This window comes from Aulostomus chinensis, chromosome 4 (genome assembly GCF_037954235.1).
Source record: "Aulostomus chinensis isolate RoL2024-O1b breed Wild chromosome 4, RoL_Achi_v1.0, whole genome shotgun sequence".
Classification (NCBI taxonomy): Eukaryota; Metazoa; Chordata; class Actinopteri; order Syngnathiformes; family Aulostomidae; genus Aulostomus; species Aulostomus chinensis.
In genome coordinates this window covers 17,716,649-17,735,165 of record NC_141323.1, presented here as the reverse complement: position 1 = coordinate 17,735,165, position 18,517 = coordinate 17,716,649, and the positions used below count along the sequence as shown (strand labels likewise).

General features: G+C 41.3%; 2 protein-coding genes across 5 annotated transcripts in view; both read left to right on the top strand.

Moving 5' to 3' along the window:
• Positions 1-11,744, top strand: part of ano6 (anoctamin 6) — a 33,836-nt gene extending 22,092 nt beyond the window's left edge. For 3 of the 4 annotated variants that reach the window (XM_086202183.1, XM_086202182.1, XM_086202181.1), the window contains 17 exons: positions 2,025-2,090; positions 2,556-2,843; positions 3,010-3,123; positions 3,689-3,804; positions 3,897-4,031; positions 4,389-4,494; positions 4,766-4,826; positions 4,962-5,107; positions 5,300-5,377; positions 5,590-5,818; positions 5,904-6,073; positions 6,155-6,252; positions 6,648-6,778; positions 7,887-8,092; positions 9,182-9,378; positions 9,482-9,587; positions 9,679-11,744. In XM_086202183.1, the coding sequence (XP_086058309.1) occupies positions 2,025-2,090; positions 2,556-2,843; positions 3,010-3,123; positions 3,689-3,804; positions 3,897-4,031; positions 4,389-4,494; positions 4,766-4,826; positions 4,962-5,107; positions 5,300-5,377; positions 5,590-5,818; positions 5,904-6,073; positions 6,155-6,252; positions 6,648-6,778; positions 7,887-8,092; positions 9,182-9,378; positions 9,482-9,587; positions 9,679-9,897 (2,466 nt within the window). In that variant the 3' untranslated portion in view covers positions 9,898-11,744. The remainder of the gene's footprint in view (positions 1-2,024; positions 2,091-2,555; positions 2,844-3,009; positions 3,124-3,688; positions 3,805-3,896; positions 4,032-4,388; positions 4,495-4,765; positions 4,827-4,961; positions 5,108-5,299; positions 5,378-5,589; positions 5,819-5,903; positions 6,074-6,154; positions 6,253-6,647; positions 6,779-7,886; positions 8,093-9,181; positions 9,379-9,481; positions 9,588-9,678) is intronic. The other variant, XM_086202184.1, reaches the window with a different exon arrangement.
• A 708-nt stretch (positions 11,745-12,452) lies between these two features.
• On the top strand, positions 12,453-17,859 carry pwp1 (PWP1 homolog, endonuclein). Its single transcript, XM_086202470.1, has 15 exons — positions 12,453-12,642; positions 13,192-13,250; positions 13,427-13,590; positions 13,669-13,754; positions 14,166-14,262; positions 14,421-14,531; positions 15,025-15,155; positions 15,294-15,370; positions 15,474-15,570; positions 15,660-15,721; positions 15,803-15,914; positions 16,024-16,114; positions 17,068-17,189; positions 17,341-17,446; positions 17,535-17,859. The coding sequence occupies exons 1-15, from the start codon at positions 12,577-12,579 to the stop codon at positions 17,627-17,629; spliced, it is 1,476 nt and encodes a 491-aa protein (XP_086058596.1). The 5' UTR covers positions 12,453-12,576; the 3' UTR covers positions 17,630-17,859.
• Positions 17,860-18,517: the final 658 nt, after the last annotated feature.

Below are 18,517 nucleotides of genomic sequence, written 5' to 3'. Positions count from 1 at the left end.
ATGCAAAAATTCCCACTAAAATCACGAGTCATTTCCAACCACAGTCTCATTTTGACAGCGTCTTCTGCTGTTTGAGTACTTGATATGTTTACTTATTTCAACTCTCACTCTCCACTCTCCCTGCATTGTGACAATACTCCCATCAACCTCCACTTAAAAAAAACAGCAGCTTATTGTTAATAGGAATGACGAACAAAATCCAATGTTTCTTGTGTGTTTAATTTCACACACTGTTTATAGTCACTCTTGACTATTTGTTAAGGGAGGGTTCGCTTGCGTCACAATGGCCGTCTCAAGTGAATCGTGAGTTCGGTGTGCACAGGGACTTTCATATCGCTTCAAATGTCTCTTCAGTTGGGCAGAGGTCAGCTTAGCCCACATTATTTCATTGTTCCCACTTCCCAGAAGTAATTAAGAGGAACATAATTAAGGGAGTTGTTCCTGTTGTTCCTAAGCAACAGTGATGTTGGTCGGAAGTAATTAAGGTTTGTTCGGGGTTTGTTTAACTACACTTAAGTGAGTTTTAGGGAATTTTCGTCAAGGGTCGAAGCACACAAATTATTGGTAGAGGTCCTCATCGTTTTCACATTGCTCCGACTTCATAGACGGAACTGAGATGACATTCCGACGGATTTGATGTGTTGTTACCACATTCTTTCACAACAGGCTTACACTGAGTATGAGTATGAGTATCGTGGTGTTTGCAAACAATTGATCTACACGCTTTAAGGTGTGTTACCTTTTCGAATTGTGATATGCCGATGCTTGCCTAAGTTCTCCTCTTGGAGATGATCACAGTTCATGGGAAAATAAAAACTGGCTGGCAGGGACAAAATAAGCTTCGTCACCACAGATCCTCTGGGACTGAAGCAATTTATAATCAACCCAAAAGCTTCTCTGTCAGACACTCCCTCCTGTTTGTTTTTGTAAACCTTAACGCGGGGTTGCAAAAGAGATGGTTGCAATCTGCTCAGTGGGCGTGGCTCGGCTCAGTCAGCGTGAGCTCACTTTAAACGGATTTTTTCGAATATTGTGTGTTTGCCAAATGTTTCGTGTACTTGTGGTATTTCCCGTTTGTCATTAAAAAAAGAAAAAAAATCCACCCGAAAAAAGAGCTGCAATCCTGCTTTGCTTTTCCCTCCAACAGCATGCGTTCTCATAGAAATGACATAACGGAGGGAAATTGTACATTTTCATTTTAGGTCATTAAAAAAAAAAAGAGGTAGGATTTTCTTGAATGATAAGGATCCAAGTTGGCGGATTTTTCTGTTCCTCAAATAATTACCTGAAGCAGCGTTAATTCCTTCCAAACGAGCGGTGTAGCTGCGGAGCATTTCCTTGAATTACTGAATGGCATGTCATGGATAAGAACCTATTCATTGCCTCTGCGTGTCGTGTAAATAGCACCTTCTGTTGTGCAAACGAAAAATGTTCTCAGGAAAAAGGTCAGCTCTAAAGGTGACCTGAAATATTAGGTCACATAATAAATATCAATTCGAATATGTTCAAACAAGCACTCGTTACACACACACACACACACACACACACACACACACAAAGTAGTCATAGGGCACTCAGGCAGCTCAGGCCTTGGCCAAAGCCAATGAATTATTAATCCATTTTTTTTTTTACCTCTATGTTATATACAGGTTTTATACACCTTTTCAGCAATAATGTTCCTTTTTCATTCCTTTGAAGAATATGTTTATTTTTTTTTTTTACAATGTTAACATTCAAAAAATATATTTTTGTGTATTTAACTTGAGATTAACGACAGCTACCTGTGCATCATTTCTCTTAAATTCTTTTAACAATGCATGTATTTGTGAATCAAATTTCCAGGCATTATTTATGGTTGCCGGACCTATAGTTCAAATTCCAGTCAAGCAAAAAAGAAAACTGCGGTGTAAATGTAACCTCCTTTGCAACCCTGCACAGGTTTTCACACTCATGCCAAAGATGTCGTGTAACACGAACACAAATCCCTCACTGAAACAATTTTTTTTTTGTCTTCGCATCTGCAGAGACGCCGAGAATACTTTGAGGCCAGCTTAATGAAAATGGGAATGGAGCTGGAGGCAACGCGATCTGTAAGTCAACGTAACAATTAACTGTTTGTTTTGCCTGCCTATAGACCTGTAAGTGTCTCCAGAGGGAACAGCCTCTGAACAGGAGCGGTTCAGATCACGTCTGTATGACAATCCAGACCCGCATTTTTGTTATTCTTGAGGGCATGCTAAACAGTTTAAATATCTGAACATCTGTTAAGAACACCTGCTGCAAGCACCAAGAAGTTGTGGACATTGAATTGACATCTTTTGGACACGTCTTTGCTGAGACGTTTGTAGCACGCCTCTTATGTTTGCTTGAGGTTGGCAGCCTGAGGCTAAATTAGCTGCTACTAGCATCACACACCTGAATCTGTACAGTCAAGAGAATGGATTGGTGTTGTATCGGTTTCAGGTTTGACAAGGAGAAGGAATGCATGGACAAAAAAAGGCAAAGGAGTGCAATGCTAATACACTTAAGAGCTAATTTCTCTTTGTGCTTTGCAGGTAATTGATGACAAACTGACCTTCGTCAAAGTCCACATGCCATGGAACGTGCTGTGCACCTATGCTGAGGTCCTGCACATCAAGCTCCCCATCCAGCCCAACGACCTGGCCTCGCGCCCCTCGCCGTGGCACTTCCTCTCCTGCATCACAAAGCACTTCTACCCCAATGAGGAACTGATCAGCAAGGAGACTGAGTTCTTCACTGCTCCGTTTGAGAAAGACCGCCTGGAGTACTTCTACGTGAAGGATAAGGACATCTTCTTCACTCCGTCCATGAGGAGCAGGATGGCAAGTTTACTCACTTTTGTTGCTGATTGTGACAGCCTGCAAGTTGTTCTTGTTTATTGTTAAGTTTAGTTTTAGAAATGAGAGAGAATTCAGTGGTTTTGGGAACATTGTGTGCTCGTAGCAGCTGAATTAAGGAAAGCTGAACCGTGACAACGTCTTTCCCCAGGCTTATTACATCCTGAGCCGCGCCCCCTACGAAATACGAGGGAACATAAAGAAGTTCGGTATCACGAAACTGTTGGATGGTGGAGTCTACAAAGCTGCCTACCCGCTCCACGACGTAAGTCAGCCTGTTCGCCACGATTGGGTCGGTTAACTGCATCCAAGAGCTGCGGTTTCCTTGATGAACTGAGAAGGTTTTGAAAAAAGACTTCACAAAACATGCTTTTGTCTTTGTAATTTCTCAGTAAGGCCACGGGGGAATTTCATAAAGCTTCACACAAATGTTCACTCGGTAGAAAAGGTTGTTTTGATGGTCAAGGTAGCTATGACCTCCCAAAACAGGCTGTTGGTCTTGTGATACCTCAGCTTGAGGTTTATTTTTTAACAATTTGGCGTAAATGTTCACTTGGACGCAAACACAACCTGATTAGACTTTTCTGGTGAAGGCCACATTTTTGATCATAATGCTTGGATTTACGTGCTAATCATGACAAATAAAGTGATGCACTTTCAGAACATTTTTATTAAATTCCTTTAAGTTCTGTGCCACATACAGTTTATTTTACGAGCATTGACAAACAGGAATGGGAACTTGACTGGTTGGCGGGGAGTGAATGAGTTGCATTGTTCTACTGACAAACTCTTGTGCGTTAGCGCTTATTTTTGTGCCTCGGCTTTTTTAGTGCAGGTTTAACGTCATGTCCAAAGAGGAAGGCTGCCCCAACGAGAGATATCTACTCTATCAAGAATGGGCTCATCCCAAAAGCTTCTACAAGATGCAACCCCTGGACCTCATAAGGTCAACAGCAGTTTTTATATTCTCATCTTCAGAAATACGAAAGACAACAGTTGCACGGCGATGATTTTTTTTTTTTTTTTTTTGTCCTACAGAAAGTATTATGGGGAAAAGATTGGCATCTACTTCGCCTGGTTGGGTTTCTACACAGTAATGCTGGCCCTGGCTGCTGTTGTGGGACTGGCGTGTTTCATTTACGGGTACAAAACTCAAGAAACCAGCACATGGAGGTAAACTACATGCAGAATACGCCACCGTCCATCTGTCTGTCTAAATTATGTCCTGTAGATTATTTTCTCACATATTTAGACTGCGAAAGGCTTCAGAGCTTCAAACGACATCTGCAGCTGGTTGTCATAGCGATGGCTCACCACATAGACCCCTAGGGATCCGCATCACATGAGCGAAATTGTTTATTTTGGTCAAGTGAAGTTCAACAAGCGAAGCATGAGACAAGTTTGGAAAAGGTAGATTAGTTCCTGGAAATCGATGAGCGTTGTTAAACCAGCAACACACTGACTGATTGTCACCTTTTCGACATCGTTCGTGAATGTGTATTTCACCTACCACGTGTTTTATGTCCGTAGCAAAGAAGTGTGTGACCCTGAGATTGGAGGGAGGATAGTGATGTGTCCGCAGTGTGACAAAGAATGCAAATACTGGAGGTTAAACAGCACCTGCGAAGCTTCAAAGGTGAGTTTCATTTTTTTTCCACTGCAACATCCTCGGAATGTGAAAAATGTGTTCCTTGAAAATTATTTTCAACATCGTCCTACCATACCACGAATGGTGCGCAACCCAAAAACAGGGAAAGTATACAGCTCCGTAATGTTACATTTTGGAAATTCTGACTTTGAGAATCATTTTTGCCATCGCAGTAGCCAATTTAACATAAATCACGTATATGAACATGTTTAACTGTTGGCATGAGAACGGATTTCATTTTTATGTTATTTCTTTTTAGAAACTGTGCATATTTGATAACTTTGGAACCCTCGTGTTTGCTGTTTTTATGGCAATCTGGGGTAAGTCATTTCTCCTCGTCGGTTATTCTTCGGGGGGGGGGGGGGGGCGGGATCACACATTAAATATTTGTATCTACAGAGGAACGCAGACAATCAAGTGTGTCTTTGCTGCTCTTTTTCACACCCTCGCTGTAGTTACTTTGTTCCTGGAGTTTTGGAAGCGCTACCAGGCAGAGCTGGAGTATGAGTGGGACACTGTGGAATTTCTCGAGCAAGAACAGCCGCCTCGTCCAGAATATGAGGCCAAGTGCATCTATGAGAGGAAAAACCCAGTCACGGGGGTAAATGACGCTCACACATAGCAGTTTAGATTTTATCCCACTGTAGGAAAATCCATTTTGTGATCATACAGCAGGAAAAAGGAATGTCGATGGGTTTTGAATGTGTATTTTTTTCTTGAAAGCATAACTTAAAGATATGTCCAGATATAATCATGTCTTGTATTTCATGTATTTTATTTGTGTGTGATTGAGGTGAAAGAAAAAGTGCCTTTTACTGCCTGTGGACGATGTGTTCGGGTGTCGATTGGAATTGGGACAGTCTTATTTTGGGTAACGTAAATAAATGCCATTTTTTTATTTTGGTATATTAAATCTTAAAGTCTTCGTTTTATAGCTTTGTAATTTTCCTGCATTTTCCTTTCTGGATTTAAATGGATAATAATTGCTGAGGAAAAAGTGAGATTCTATCTCTCTCAGGCACATTTCCTGTCATTGTGGCTGTTGCTTTATCAAGGCTTAAATACATTCCCATTCATTTTCAGATCCTGTTGATCCTGGCATCTATTGTGGCCATCATTGTTTACCGCCTGGCAGCATTCTTTGCCTTCTCTGCCAAACTCCGAGCTCAAGACCTGAAGGAGCTGGAGCCGTTAAAGGAGTATGTGACGCCACAGATGGCCACTGCCGTCACCGCTTCACTCATCAGCTTTGTTGTCATCATGATCCTTAATATACTTTACGAGCGGGTCGCCATCTGGATCACCAACTTCGGTAGATTGTTAAAGGATGAATTTTGTTTTTAAAATGCACGACAGCGGATTTTGCGCCGTAATGTCTCCCCTTTCACACCCGCCAGAGCTTCCGAGGACCAAGACGGACTATGAGAACAGTCTGACCCTGAAGATGTTCCTCTTTCAGTTTGTCAACTATTACTCCTCTTGTTTCTACATCGCCTTTGCCAAAGGGAAGTTCGTCGGCTACCCAGGAGATCCTGTTTACCTCCTGGGAAAGTATCGGAATGAGGAGGTACGATTTGTCCGGCTTCAATCTGCATATCTGCTCACTTAATACCAAAGTGTTATTTTTGACTCCTCCTTCCTTCCTTAGTGTGATCCTGGTGGTTGCCTGATTGAGCTGACGACTCAGCTGTCAATCATCATGGGTGGCAAAGCCATCTGGAACAACATCCAAGAGGTTTTATTACCGTAAGCATTCATAATTCTCAAAAAATAACTTTGACATCCCAGAAAAAGGATTGTTTCATTCCTGGTGGAGGGTCATGTTAGAAAATCAATCGCACTAAACTATAAGGCTGCAGTTAGTTGCTGTTGCCAGGCAACCAGCGGATGATTGAGGAAGCTGATGCTTTTGACTGTAGCTTCGTATCATTTAGCAGATTCAAAAGTGATATTGATACTTTCTGGCAGCTCAGGAAAAAAGAATACATTTCCCAAAATATTAAACGCTTCCTTTTAGCAACAATAGCTCACAGATACAACATGTCTTCACAGCAATATTTTTACTGTTAATCTGAAGTGTCATATAGAACAGCTTTCCATTTTCACACAGTCACTGATGCATGATCGTAACGCTTACACAGGTGGGTGAAGAATTTGTTTTTCCGCCATTGTACCCGTGTGGCCTCCCAGAAAGTGATTCCACGTTGGGAGCAGGACTACCAGCTCCAGGCTATTTCAAAACTGGGACTCTTCTATGAATACCTCGAGATGGGTAAGAAGAAGAAGACTTGAGTCCTCCTCCTTGATCTCCTGTAAAGCTGACACATAGTGTAGTGAGGGTGCGCCGGCTAATTACATCCTATAAAGATGTGTCAATGAGGTAGACAGTGATGTATCACAAAACAGGTCGCACCACAGGCTCACAGAGAGGTCGCTTGTTAGCTTATGCTTACATTTGAATGAAGAGGAAGAGACGCATTAAATATGACAGAGATGAAAATGTCGTTCGATGATTGTAATGTTCAGTCGATTATTGACTTTGTTGTATATGGTAATTTATGACATGTTTGCGTGACGAGGGAGAAGTAACATAAGATATGCTCGATATAAAGATGCTAGTTGATTCATAGACTGAGCTACAGCTAAGAGGCTAGGAGCTTAGAACAGTGTAAGCAGGGTGTAACAGGTTGTCTGCCTCCGGAGATAAAATGCACACCTACCAACACACAACTCCCAAATGCACCTGCTGTATGTTTGTCTAATATGTATACCTACAAAACATAGAAAAATATGGAATTTACAGAGTTATGTAACGAAATACTGCTGTTGTACTCCTCATAAACCATTTCTGTTTGTCCTCAAGTGAAGCAAACAAAATATAACCAGGTACACATAAGTGTGCTTTTTTTGTTCGTGTCTTTATGCTAAGCTAGCCAAGCTAACATTTGCTGCCCCTTTACAGGTATCGGTTGTTCAATCCCTCAAGAAGCAAAGCGTATCATTTAGAAAACATAACAACACACTTAGTTACACCGAGTCTTATTCTGGACTCCCAATTTGACTCTTACCAAAACACACACCAGCATTTGAAGTGATTTTGTTCAACAGGAACAATTCTATCTCGATATGTTCTGATTGGGGCCGCGTTCACTCACCCCACCCATCAAATCACATTGCCTGAAAACTGGAGGGAACTTTGCACCTTATATTTCTTTGATTTATGTTACATAGCTAAACAGTTGTATTGGTGGCCAGGTTGTAATTACATAGGTTTTAGGAGTGACTTTGCTCACAAACCTAATAGTGGTTTTATAATAGCCGGTGTACAGTAATAATGGAATTGTGTATTTTCCTTCTTACATGCATCTTGTCACGCTCAGTCATCCAGTTTGGCTTCGTGACCCTGTTTGTGGCCTCCTTCCCTCTTGCTCCTGTTCTGGCGCTGGTCAACAACCTGTTTGAGATTCGGGTCGACGCCTGGAAAATCACTACCCAGTTTCGCCGCATCGTTCCAGAGAAGGCTCAGGATATCGGAGCCTGGCAGCCCATTCTCCAGGGCATCGCCATCTTGGCTGTAGCAACAAATGTAAGTGGCTGAATAGTAACAGTTGACCAGTGCTTCTAATTTAACACTAACAACACAAGAGAGCTGCTAAATGATCATTTTATTGTTGACATTTTGTGAAACGGACTTATAAATGCACACGTTTCTTATTTCATTAGTTTTAGTTTTGTTTCTATCATCTTTGGCCCCGCCCACTTGGGGATGACAGTACGTAAGCGCCACTTCACAAACACATACGTCTTCTTTTACGTTTTACATATGCAAAAGCAAGCACATGGAAAAAGGAAGAAAAAGAAAGAGAAACAAGATCGAAAACTATACAAAAATCAAACAATTCTGTTTGTGCATTCTACATATTTACAAAGGGTGTTTTTTATTTTTATCTCAGTAAACAAATTATTGCTTGGTAACAATAAAGAGGACAGTAGAAAACTGATTTTCAATATAATTTGGAATTTGTATTAAATATATGGATTTTTTTTTGGTCTTTTGTTTGTTTTCTGGTAGAAATTCTATAATTCTATCAGAATATGTAACAAATTGATGATGATGTTTAGTAATCAGCAGTTTAAACCTTATGGAACTCCAAATAAAGATCATTTAGGGTAAAAAAAACAACAACAACAACAACAAAAAAAACAGACTGAGATATTTGTAATTGGTTGAAAAGATGTAGATCTGTAGATGTGTTCCAGTTCGAGTTGGGTACCAGACATTGTGAATCTCAAGAAATAAGTAGCAATCAAGCCAGAATACAAAGTGTGACCTAGTTTTTGTTTTGCATACTAAAAAAAAACAACAACAAAAAAACCTCAGTGTATGGAGAAGCAGACCTTTTTGACTAGCAAACCAAAAAAAAAATGTTCAGCAAAGGTTTTTTAATTTGCAAACAAAACTTTATTTTCAAAAATAAATTTAGAAAAACTCATAAAATAATTTTACTTGCAATTTTGCAAGTTTCTCCCTCTCAAACCTGTTTTGTTTAACTGCATAATAAAGACAAAATACCCTCCGTAGGTTCAGAGGCCTAGCCAGGAACCAAAAGAAGCACAATTATTCACATGATCAATTTGAAAGAACGAAAAATGACACGCATTGGTGTCTCAACAGGCGATGATCATTGCTTTTACATCAGACATGATCCCACGGCTGGTCTACTACTGGTCCTTCTCTGTCCCCCCATATGGAGATCACACCACTCACACCATGGAGGGCTACATCAACAGTTCGCTCTCCACATTCAACACCAACGACTTCTCCAACCACAGCCGACCCCTGAGCACACCAGGCAACATCACCACCTGCAGGTACAAGAGGGAAGGGAACCAGTGTGTGCTGGGATTGTTGCGGAGAGAGAAACATTTACAGTTCAAAACAAAACTTTCCTTTGTTTGTTTTTGTTTTTTTTAGGTATCGAGATTTCCGTTATCCTCCCGGCCACAGGAAGGAGTACGAATTCAACATGTACTACTGGCATGTGATCGCTGCCAAAATGGCTTTTATCATTGTTGTTGAGGTACGTATGAACACAAGAGAGAACCTCAGAGGCACAGAAATACAAATATTTCAACTTGTCAATGAATGAGTCATGACCTTCCTCGTCACAGCACATCGTTTACCTGACGAAGTTCATCTTATCCTACGTGATCCCAGACGTCCCGTATGCTGTGAAAGAACAAATCAAACGAGAGAAATACTTGACCCAGGTTATCCTCCACGAGACAAACCTCAAGCTGGTCAGTAGACGCTTGAAACCTACCCAGGACGACACCATGAACCTCTCGGAGGAGAAACTGGCAAAGGAGGAAATAGAACTTGATTTCTGACTGTAAGCCAACAAGGGTGTAGAGGATAGAAGGAGACCAGAACATCCAGTTCTCACCTGGTCCACATCCTGTGAATTGATGCCAAAATTAGCAAGCCAGAAGTTTAGCAACAGGTAAGAAGGAAGACACCGGAAACTTCTGAGGAGGCCGTAGGACAAGAAGAAACCACTGGTGTCAGGTCTTGACCCCCCTGAGCACCGATCTATGCACCAAAATGCAACAGGAGCAGACAATCTGTCTCCTTTCACTTTTTAAAAGTTGACTTTTTTTTTCCAGTGAAAATTTTAAAGTCAGCGTCTTTATTTTTTTAACAGTGCGGTAAAGGAAAAAAACTGGACGATTGTCATGAAAATGATGGGGCTAAGTGGCTTTTAGGGTTTATTCAAAGGATTTGTTGAGATTTCACTTTTGATAAATTCACACAGTCAAACGTAAATAAATTAGAAGTCACTGACATTTAAAGTTAGCAGATAGTTTATATATGTCAAGAACAACTGCTGGCTGGATGTTACAACAAAGAGAAGCAGCGATGTCACATCATTGACTGATACCACTGTTTCTGAACTCGCGAATCAGAAAATACCGAACACTGATGTGATACCAGTCTGTTAAAGACAGTACATATACATATATATTCTATGTTTAACACGTGTAAATACTACTAACCTTATAGATGTGATACTGTACGGTTACATCATTGTCGTATGACCTGACCCGGGTTCTAAAACATAAACATCAACGGAATTAAGCCATTGTGGGTTTTCTGATGTAAAATATTGCCACATATCTGACCATCTGCTGTCTTCCATCCAGCTAACGTTACACATCCATTCTTCTTCTCCCACATGGCTACTCGGTGATGTCGACCACACAGTTTTTGCCAGTACGCTACCAGAATACCACTAACTAGCGCTGCTGACGCGATGTGCTAAGGTGAACATGATATTGGCCAATTTGTTTCTCGAACTTTCAACCATATCACGCGGTCTTTATCAGGAGATGCAGCATGCCCACTTCCTCTGTTTCACTTTCAGAAATTTCTCAGAGGGATAGTGCTAAGTATGAATAAACAGCTGCTGAGTTTGTATGCCGACACATCCGGCTCCGCTTTGTGTGATTGCGAGCTGTGGATAAAACTAGCGGACCCTGCTTTTGTTTCACGAAAAGCACCGGAATGATCTTTTGACCCTCAAGTGTCTTCCAGTTCTTCCACTTCATGAATTTTTAGCTTCGCGGTGACTCATTGTGTCTGTCGCAGCTCAAAGCTCTGACACACGCCACTGTTGGATAATTGTTGTAGTTCAAGTGCTGATTTAATTTCAGTATTATTAAAAACATGTTAATGCAACGTTAACTTGTTACTCTTCCAGTCTGTTACAAGCGATCTGTTGAACAGCTCACAAATTCACCTGTAAGCACATATACTAAAGAAACGTAACTGAAAATACAGTTCAGTTTGGCTGATTTTTTTTGTTTTAAATTAGTTGATTCGAGTGGTTTAGTCGATGATACGAGTACTGTTTTGCTGGTACCCTGGTCTATTTTATGCTGCTCTTTTTACTTACGTTCTGTGCCATGATCACCACTCTGCTGCAGGTTATTTTAACTGCATGTTTTATCCTGTGATATCATCAATAATATAATTTCCTCCTGTATCATCGATGACGTCTTTGATCAATACCTCCACTGTATTATTGACTGGCTTTGTGATGGTACCATAACCACAATGTATGTAAACAGTATCACATACCGGCTATATCTGATGATGCATGTTGTCCGTCTGTCTGTCTGTTTTATAAAGTGCCATTAAATTTTTTTTAATAAAACAAAAAGTTGCCCTCGTTTACCCTATTGATTTATTTAATGGCCTACAGGTCATAGTGATTTATTTAATGGTTTTTGGTACAACCTGCAATCATAGGCTGATACATAAGCCTTTTTTGGGGGGTGGGGTGGGGGTGGGGGGGATCATAGCCACTGTTTGGTGAACAAAAACTTCATTTTTAATTCATGATATTTGTGTTTACAAAGTTTTCTTCTTTCATTATCAGTGAAGATGCATTTTCTTAATTTCAAATAAATAAGTGCAGTTCAAGTTAGTTCAGCAATTTTGTAGATCCTGTCACCCTCTAATTGTATTTTATTAGATCTGGGGGGGGGGGGGGGGGGGGGGATGAGGATTCGGAGAAGTAACTCAGCCGTTTTAGAACATGCTATGTATTTTCTCAAAATGCTATATTTTAATGTATTTATTTTGTACTTTGGGGGACTTAAAAGTCTCTAATTTTGAATCGTATGCCACCACGTTTGTTTGTCTACAGACACATCCTGTCCTCTGCCTTGTGTTTAACCTAGATCTCTAAACTACTTTATTTTACTATTAATAAAAGAAATATGTGATTAAAAACGTGATTAATATTAAATAAACACTTTAGCAATATTGCGTTATTTTTAAAATGGACTGTTGTTGGCGGTTCCTGTCGTTTTTTCGCCTACATTTCTGATCAGGCAGGCTTGTAGAAACTCCTGCGTACGTTAAAGGAACTCGACGGAGGACCCATCATGTTTTGTCACATGTACGCCCACAGTGGCCATACGTGAGTTCAGTTAGTGCGATTGCTAACACTTGTTCGAGTCATTATTTCTATTATACCTACAGAACAAGCAGTTACTTCCAGCATGAGTTCCCAGATCACTTGTGTCGGCTGGGTGAGACGAGGCGTTGCCAAGGGAACGCCGGACAAGGTAATTAGCACTTATAGCTAGCTGATGTTAGCCGAGCAGATGCTACTGTGTCAACAAGGTGGATATTCTGACTTAAAAAGCTTTTTGGGCACGATTTATTTTTCGGTTTTGATTCACAGCTCATGTTTCTCACACCAGAATATCAAAACAATAGCTGTCGTTTCGTTTGACATCATGTTACGTTACTTTATGGTCCTATACTCATGTAGCTGTTACAAGATATTAGAATGACTGAAACTTTTGCTGTTGAAAACCTAACTATAGGGCTCCTGCTATTAGAAATAAATAGTCACAGTGTTCAAAAAAGTTTTTTTTTTTTTTGTTCATTTGTGGTCATTCTATAGTTGAAAGGTCTCCTGGATCTCAATGAGTGTGATTAAGAGGCTCTAAGAAAAACGGAGACCTACTTGATTTTGATAGAAACCAGCATTTATTTCGTCTGAATAATAGCTTCTGTTGTTGTGCTGACATGTTTGTGGAGAAGATGGCGATCTTATGTCTCCCCAACTGAGTGTGTGTGTCCTTATAAACTGTTGTATTCTTCTCTAGGTGGAGTTGAGCCAAGAGGAGCTACAACGCATCATCACTGAGGCAAAGGAGGAGCTGGGGTATTAAAACAAATACACATTGATGCAGGATAGTGGTGAAAAAGTGGATATGGCTCAAATTTGTCAGCTACATGTCAGTTTGATCTCTTAACAGCATGTTTAAAAAAAAATGGAATCTTAACCGCTGTTGAAAATTTCGGATGTCCCATTTTATTTAAATCTCTCTGCTGAATCAGGGAACAAGCAGCTGTGGATGAAGAAGAGGATGATGAGGGTATAGTTGCTGAAGAGGGTCCTAATGATGTCACGTTGGATGATGCTGGAGTTCCAAAGCAAGAGACCGAAGAAGAGGATGAATTAGCAGAGTATGGTTTAGATAGATATGATGAAGAAGATACCGGTGAGCGAGTGCGTATTCGTATTCTTTAGCGTGTACGCTTTAGTATTCACTAACTTGTTTTGTCTCTCCGTGATGCAGCGACAGCCAACCTGGGTGATAGTCTGGCTGGGCTCACAGTGTTCAGCTCCAATGACGAGGATCCTTACATCACTCTTAAAGACACAGTGAGTTCCTGGAGTTGTGACTCTGATTTCCTCAAGAGAAGTGCTTGGTGAGATGGAGACCCAAATTAAATCCCCTCCTTCCACTCCTTTTTGAACCTGACAATCTTTAGCTTCTTTTTTAACTCTAAACACAACTGTTTCTATAGTAAAAGCATTTGAAATTGAAATGGAGATGAACGCAAAAGTTTAAACAATATAGTCCGTTTTTGTAAATGCTCGCCTTCGTGTTAGGAAGAGCTGTTCCTGTTCAACTTTAACCCTGGTGTTGACCAAGAAACCAGAAGTCCTGTTTTTTAAGGACGATGAACATTTTGTGTGTATCAAAACATCTTTAGAAAATTTCTTGTCTGCAGCTTTGTCCCTAAATTAACGACGTCACGTCAGCTCACCCGCCCTTGTTGGTCTCTCCAGGACCAGTACGAACGGGGAGACTTCCAGATCAAACCCACCGACAATCTCATCCTGGCAGGGAAGGCTGAGAAGGACTGCTGCAACTTGGAGATCCACGGTGAATATCTGCTCGTGTGAAGTGGACCATTTCGGAGACGCAGCGTTAATATCTTTGCTTGTTATTTATTCATTTTTGTCTGGTTTGGAACAATGTAACATTGTAATTATATTTATAATTCTGGAATAGAATCTAACGGAGAATGATTTCTTGTACAGTTTATAACTCAGAGGAGGACTCCTTTTACGTTCACCATGACATCCTGCTGCCCGCTTACCCACTGAGCATTGAGTGGCTGAACTTTGACCCAAACCCCGCCGAAGGACCAGGTGAGGAATTGCATTCCAATACGCGCACTTTGCTACGACAAGATTTCAGAATATTCAGATCATTTCTGAGAATTCCCTCTACATGTAACAAGTGTCACAACTCTATTTAAGTTTTTCTTTTTTTTAATGTGTTTTTAAATGTTCCAACAGTCAACATAGTCACAACTTCACACCGTCATCCATCTGACGCCCTCTGTAAAACGCAAGTTTAGCTTGAACGTGGACCCAAACAGTCAGTAAAAGTTTAGGCATGGACAGAAGAAAATGAAGTACAAAACACAAGGACAATGAACAGAATCAAATGTGGTGCGCCTTCAAGGTACTTGGATCACTCTGCAAAATTAAAAAAAAAAAAGGGTTAGGGAATAATAAATTCAAACACGTCCTTTTTATGACTATGATATGTGGTTGTGACAATCAAGATTAAGCTAAATCTGCACTGCAGAAGCCGCTAGATCTTGACAGCAGTCTTCTCTCTGTCCTCCAAATGCAGGGAACTACGCCGCTGTGGGCAACATGACGCCACAGATCGACGTGTGGGACCTGGATGTGGTGGATTGTTTAGAGCCAGCCTTCTCCCTCGGGAGCAAAAAGGCCACGAAGAAGAAAAAGAAGAGCAAGAAGGCATGAAACGGCTCACTTAATTAGCAGCATTCAATATGTAGTATCAGCAGTGAATCACGCATGTGTTAGCTGACTTCATCTGGAATGGCTTTCTAAAGTTACGACCCGTGTTAATTCTCTCTTGCCTGTTGATGCCAGGCGGCGGCGGCGGCGGCAGAGCCCATCGATGGGCACACAGATGCGGTGTTGGATTTATCCTGGAACAAAGTGGTCAGGTCGGTATTTCCTGATTGTATTTTGATCTAACATGCGTGTAAGTCGACTTGCCATACACCAACATAGAAGGGCTTTTATTGTGAAAAATCTCCTCAATTTTAGGAATGTCTTGGCCAGTGGATCAGCAGATGACACGGTTATCTTGTGGGATCTGACTCAAGGCAAAACAGCCACGACCCTGCGCAGACACACTGATAAAGTACTCAGTGACACACAAGATGATTCTGCGTTTACTGTATATCTTGTGTATTCAGGCTTCAGCTGCCGTAAATCTCTTTGTTTTTTAAGGTTCAGACGTTGGCGTTTCACCCCTTTGAAGCACAGACGCTGATATCTGGATCATATGACAAGTAAGGACATTTAGAATTACAAGATATAAACACAGTTTTTCATTCGCAGTTGGTTTTAAACGACTGTTCTCACTGTTGCAGGACAGCCATCCTCTATGACTGCCGTAGTCCAGACGACAGCCATCGAACGTGGAGGTTTAGCGGTCAAGTAGAGCGAGTGGTCTGGAACCACTTTTCACCCTGTAACTTCCTGGTGGGTGTGGCTTCTTTGCCATGAGACTGGATAGGATTGGGCGAACCTTCGCTGACACCGACCAGATGCTCACATTCATTTGCCATGCTTATCCATCTCTGTGTCTCAGGCCAGCACAGAGGACGGCTTCGTCTACTGTCTGGACGCACGCTCTGATAAACCCGTGTTCACACTGAGGGCGCACGATGAGGAAGTGTCAGGTAGGTCAAGAGTGTGTTTGTGTGTATGTGAAACAAAGACGACCACAGTTGAAACTAGAAAGCTGCGAGCGGCAATGAATAACAAACCCCCCCCCCCCACACACACACACACACACACACGCACTAACACTGTTCTGTAGAGTGTACTTTGGCGTGACTATCTCTTCCCATGTCCACTAGGTAGCGCTAGAGAACACACACACACACACACAAAATACCACGTTGCTCCATGTCATTTTGAGACTACAGTGTCATTTTGACGTCAATCACGTTTGTTACATCCGACCTACTTCCTGTAACCACTAGGTGGCGCTATGAATTAAATTCAGTTTGTTAATCAAACCTGTGAAGTCTGGAAACGTTTTACCCTCATTCGTTACTCAAGGGGGAGCTTTACCACCTGTAGCACGTAGCAGAGAGGTATAGATCATCTCTCCACAGCCAGCTGTTACTAGCGGATGCTGAGTAACCAAACGTGTCAGCATCTCTCTGATTATATCCTTTTATCACGTTGCATTGTTTTTCGAGAGCTTGACTGTTGCTGCTACGTTAATATGCGTGTATGCACTTTTCTGAGATTACAGGGAGGCTGGGGCATGAGCTCTATGCACTTTTACTCCTTTTTTTTTTCCCCAAAGTCAAAACTGTTGTTATTTCTGTGCCGTATTGTAATGATGTCCGTTTAACGTAGGGACGACAGATGAAAATTAGCCACCAGCTGGAGCCGGTGTTATTCACCTCGTCCCGTGTTTTGACATTAACGCCAAATGCACACAATCCCTGACAGATTAGCACATAAAATAGAATAATAACTACATTTCTCCCTCCAGTCCAATCACTCGCGCGTCTCTGAAATATGAGTGGGTGTTCAGTTTTACAGGCATCTCTTTGTAGCAGAAGGAATGTGTGCGCATGTTCGATCATCATCTGCATGTAAACTTGTGTCTCGGCAGGTTTAGATCTTAGCAGCCAGATTAAAGGGTGCTTGGTCACGTCATCTGCGGACAAGCATGTGAAGATCTGGGACATTCTGGGGAACAAACCCAACCTGGTGCATTCAAGAGACATGAAAATGGTAAGAAAGTCTCAAATTCTCAGAGCTTTTGACTTTTCTTTCCGCATGTCAGTCAGATATCACTGCGATCTCTTGTTGTTTTGCGTGTGCGGTGGCTGACGTGTGCCCTCACTGAAGACGTCATCATAAATTCTTTCCCACATGTGAACAGGGAGTGTTGTTCTGCGCTTCCTGTTGCCCCGATCTGCCTTTCGTCTACGCTTTCGGAGGACAGAAAGACGGCCTGCGTGTTTGGGATATAAGTGATGTCTCAGCAGGTACAACAGCCACACTTGATGAGTTTAAGTCTTTGTGGTGAAATGTCAACAGTGGTCACATGACGTTTTTGTGATTGTTCGCCTGCAGTGGCTGAAGTGTTTGGCAATCGAGAGCGCCTGGTGGTGAACACAGGATCACAGGCCTCCAGCGCCGCAGCCGCACCTGACATGGAAGTCTCCTAGGAGCAGCAGTACACTGTGCTTCCCAGGAAATGCATCCCGCTTCTCCGCTTGTGGCAACATTCTCATGCATTATAGCGGAATGCCGCAAAAGGGAGTGAAAGCATCAAAAGCTGCATTCCAGAAAGACTTGCATTTTTGGAACGGAGTGACAACAGGACGTAACATACCTGAACAACTTTTGCTCACCTTTTTTTTTTTTTTTTTTCAGTCAACAAACAATTTTCATCAAATCTTACAGGAATCTTTTACTTTGGTAGGGACAGGTAGAGGTGAAGCTGTCATGTAAACAGTGACATTCTTTAATCTTTCTTTGTACATTTGCAAGTGTAGTATAATGCTATTAAAGTATTAACATACCTTTTACATGGTATGAATGGTAATATGAAATATTGAGATCTTGTACAGACATCTGTGTACAAACAGGCTTTTCAGAATGTGTATATCCAATAAAAAAAAAAATTTATAACATCAATGTTGTTTTTTGCTCTCTATTTGGATAAAATGTGATAAATTCATAAACTGAACACACTGCGTCTATCACAACCTTTGTTTTTGTATCCGTGGCTCAGTTTTGGTGTCACATCCCTTGATTTATTTCCCAACAACATTTTAAGAGAAAATCTTGCGTTGCTTATGTAATTATATCTAATAATTAGGGCCTGAGCCTGAAGGTACATCAGGTGAAGACCCTATTGTGTTTTAAGTTTGAATTTTAAGGTATTTTGTCTGAAGGGAATCTTAAGGGAAGATATGCTATTTTAAATTTTAGCAGACTAAACAGATGTCCGAATAGTCTACATCTAAATTACAGCATATAAAAATCAGCCCGCCGTTTTACAATAAACTGCAAATAGCTGTTTTTGTTACGTCAGGCCTGTTATTACTGAT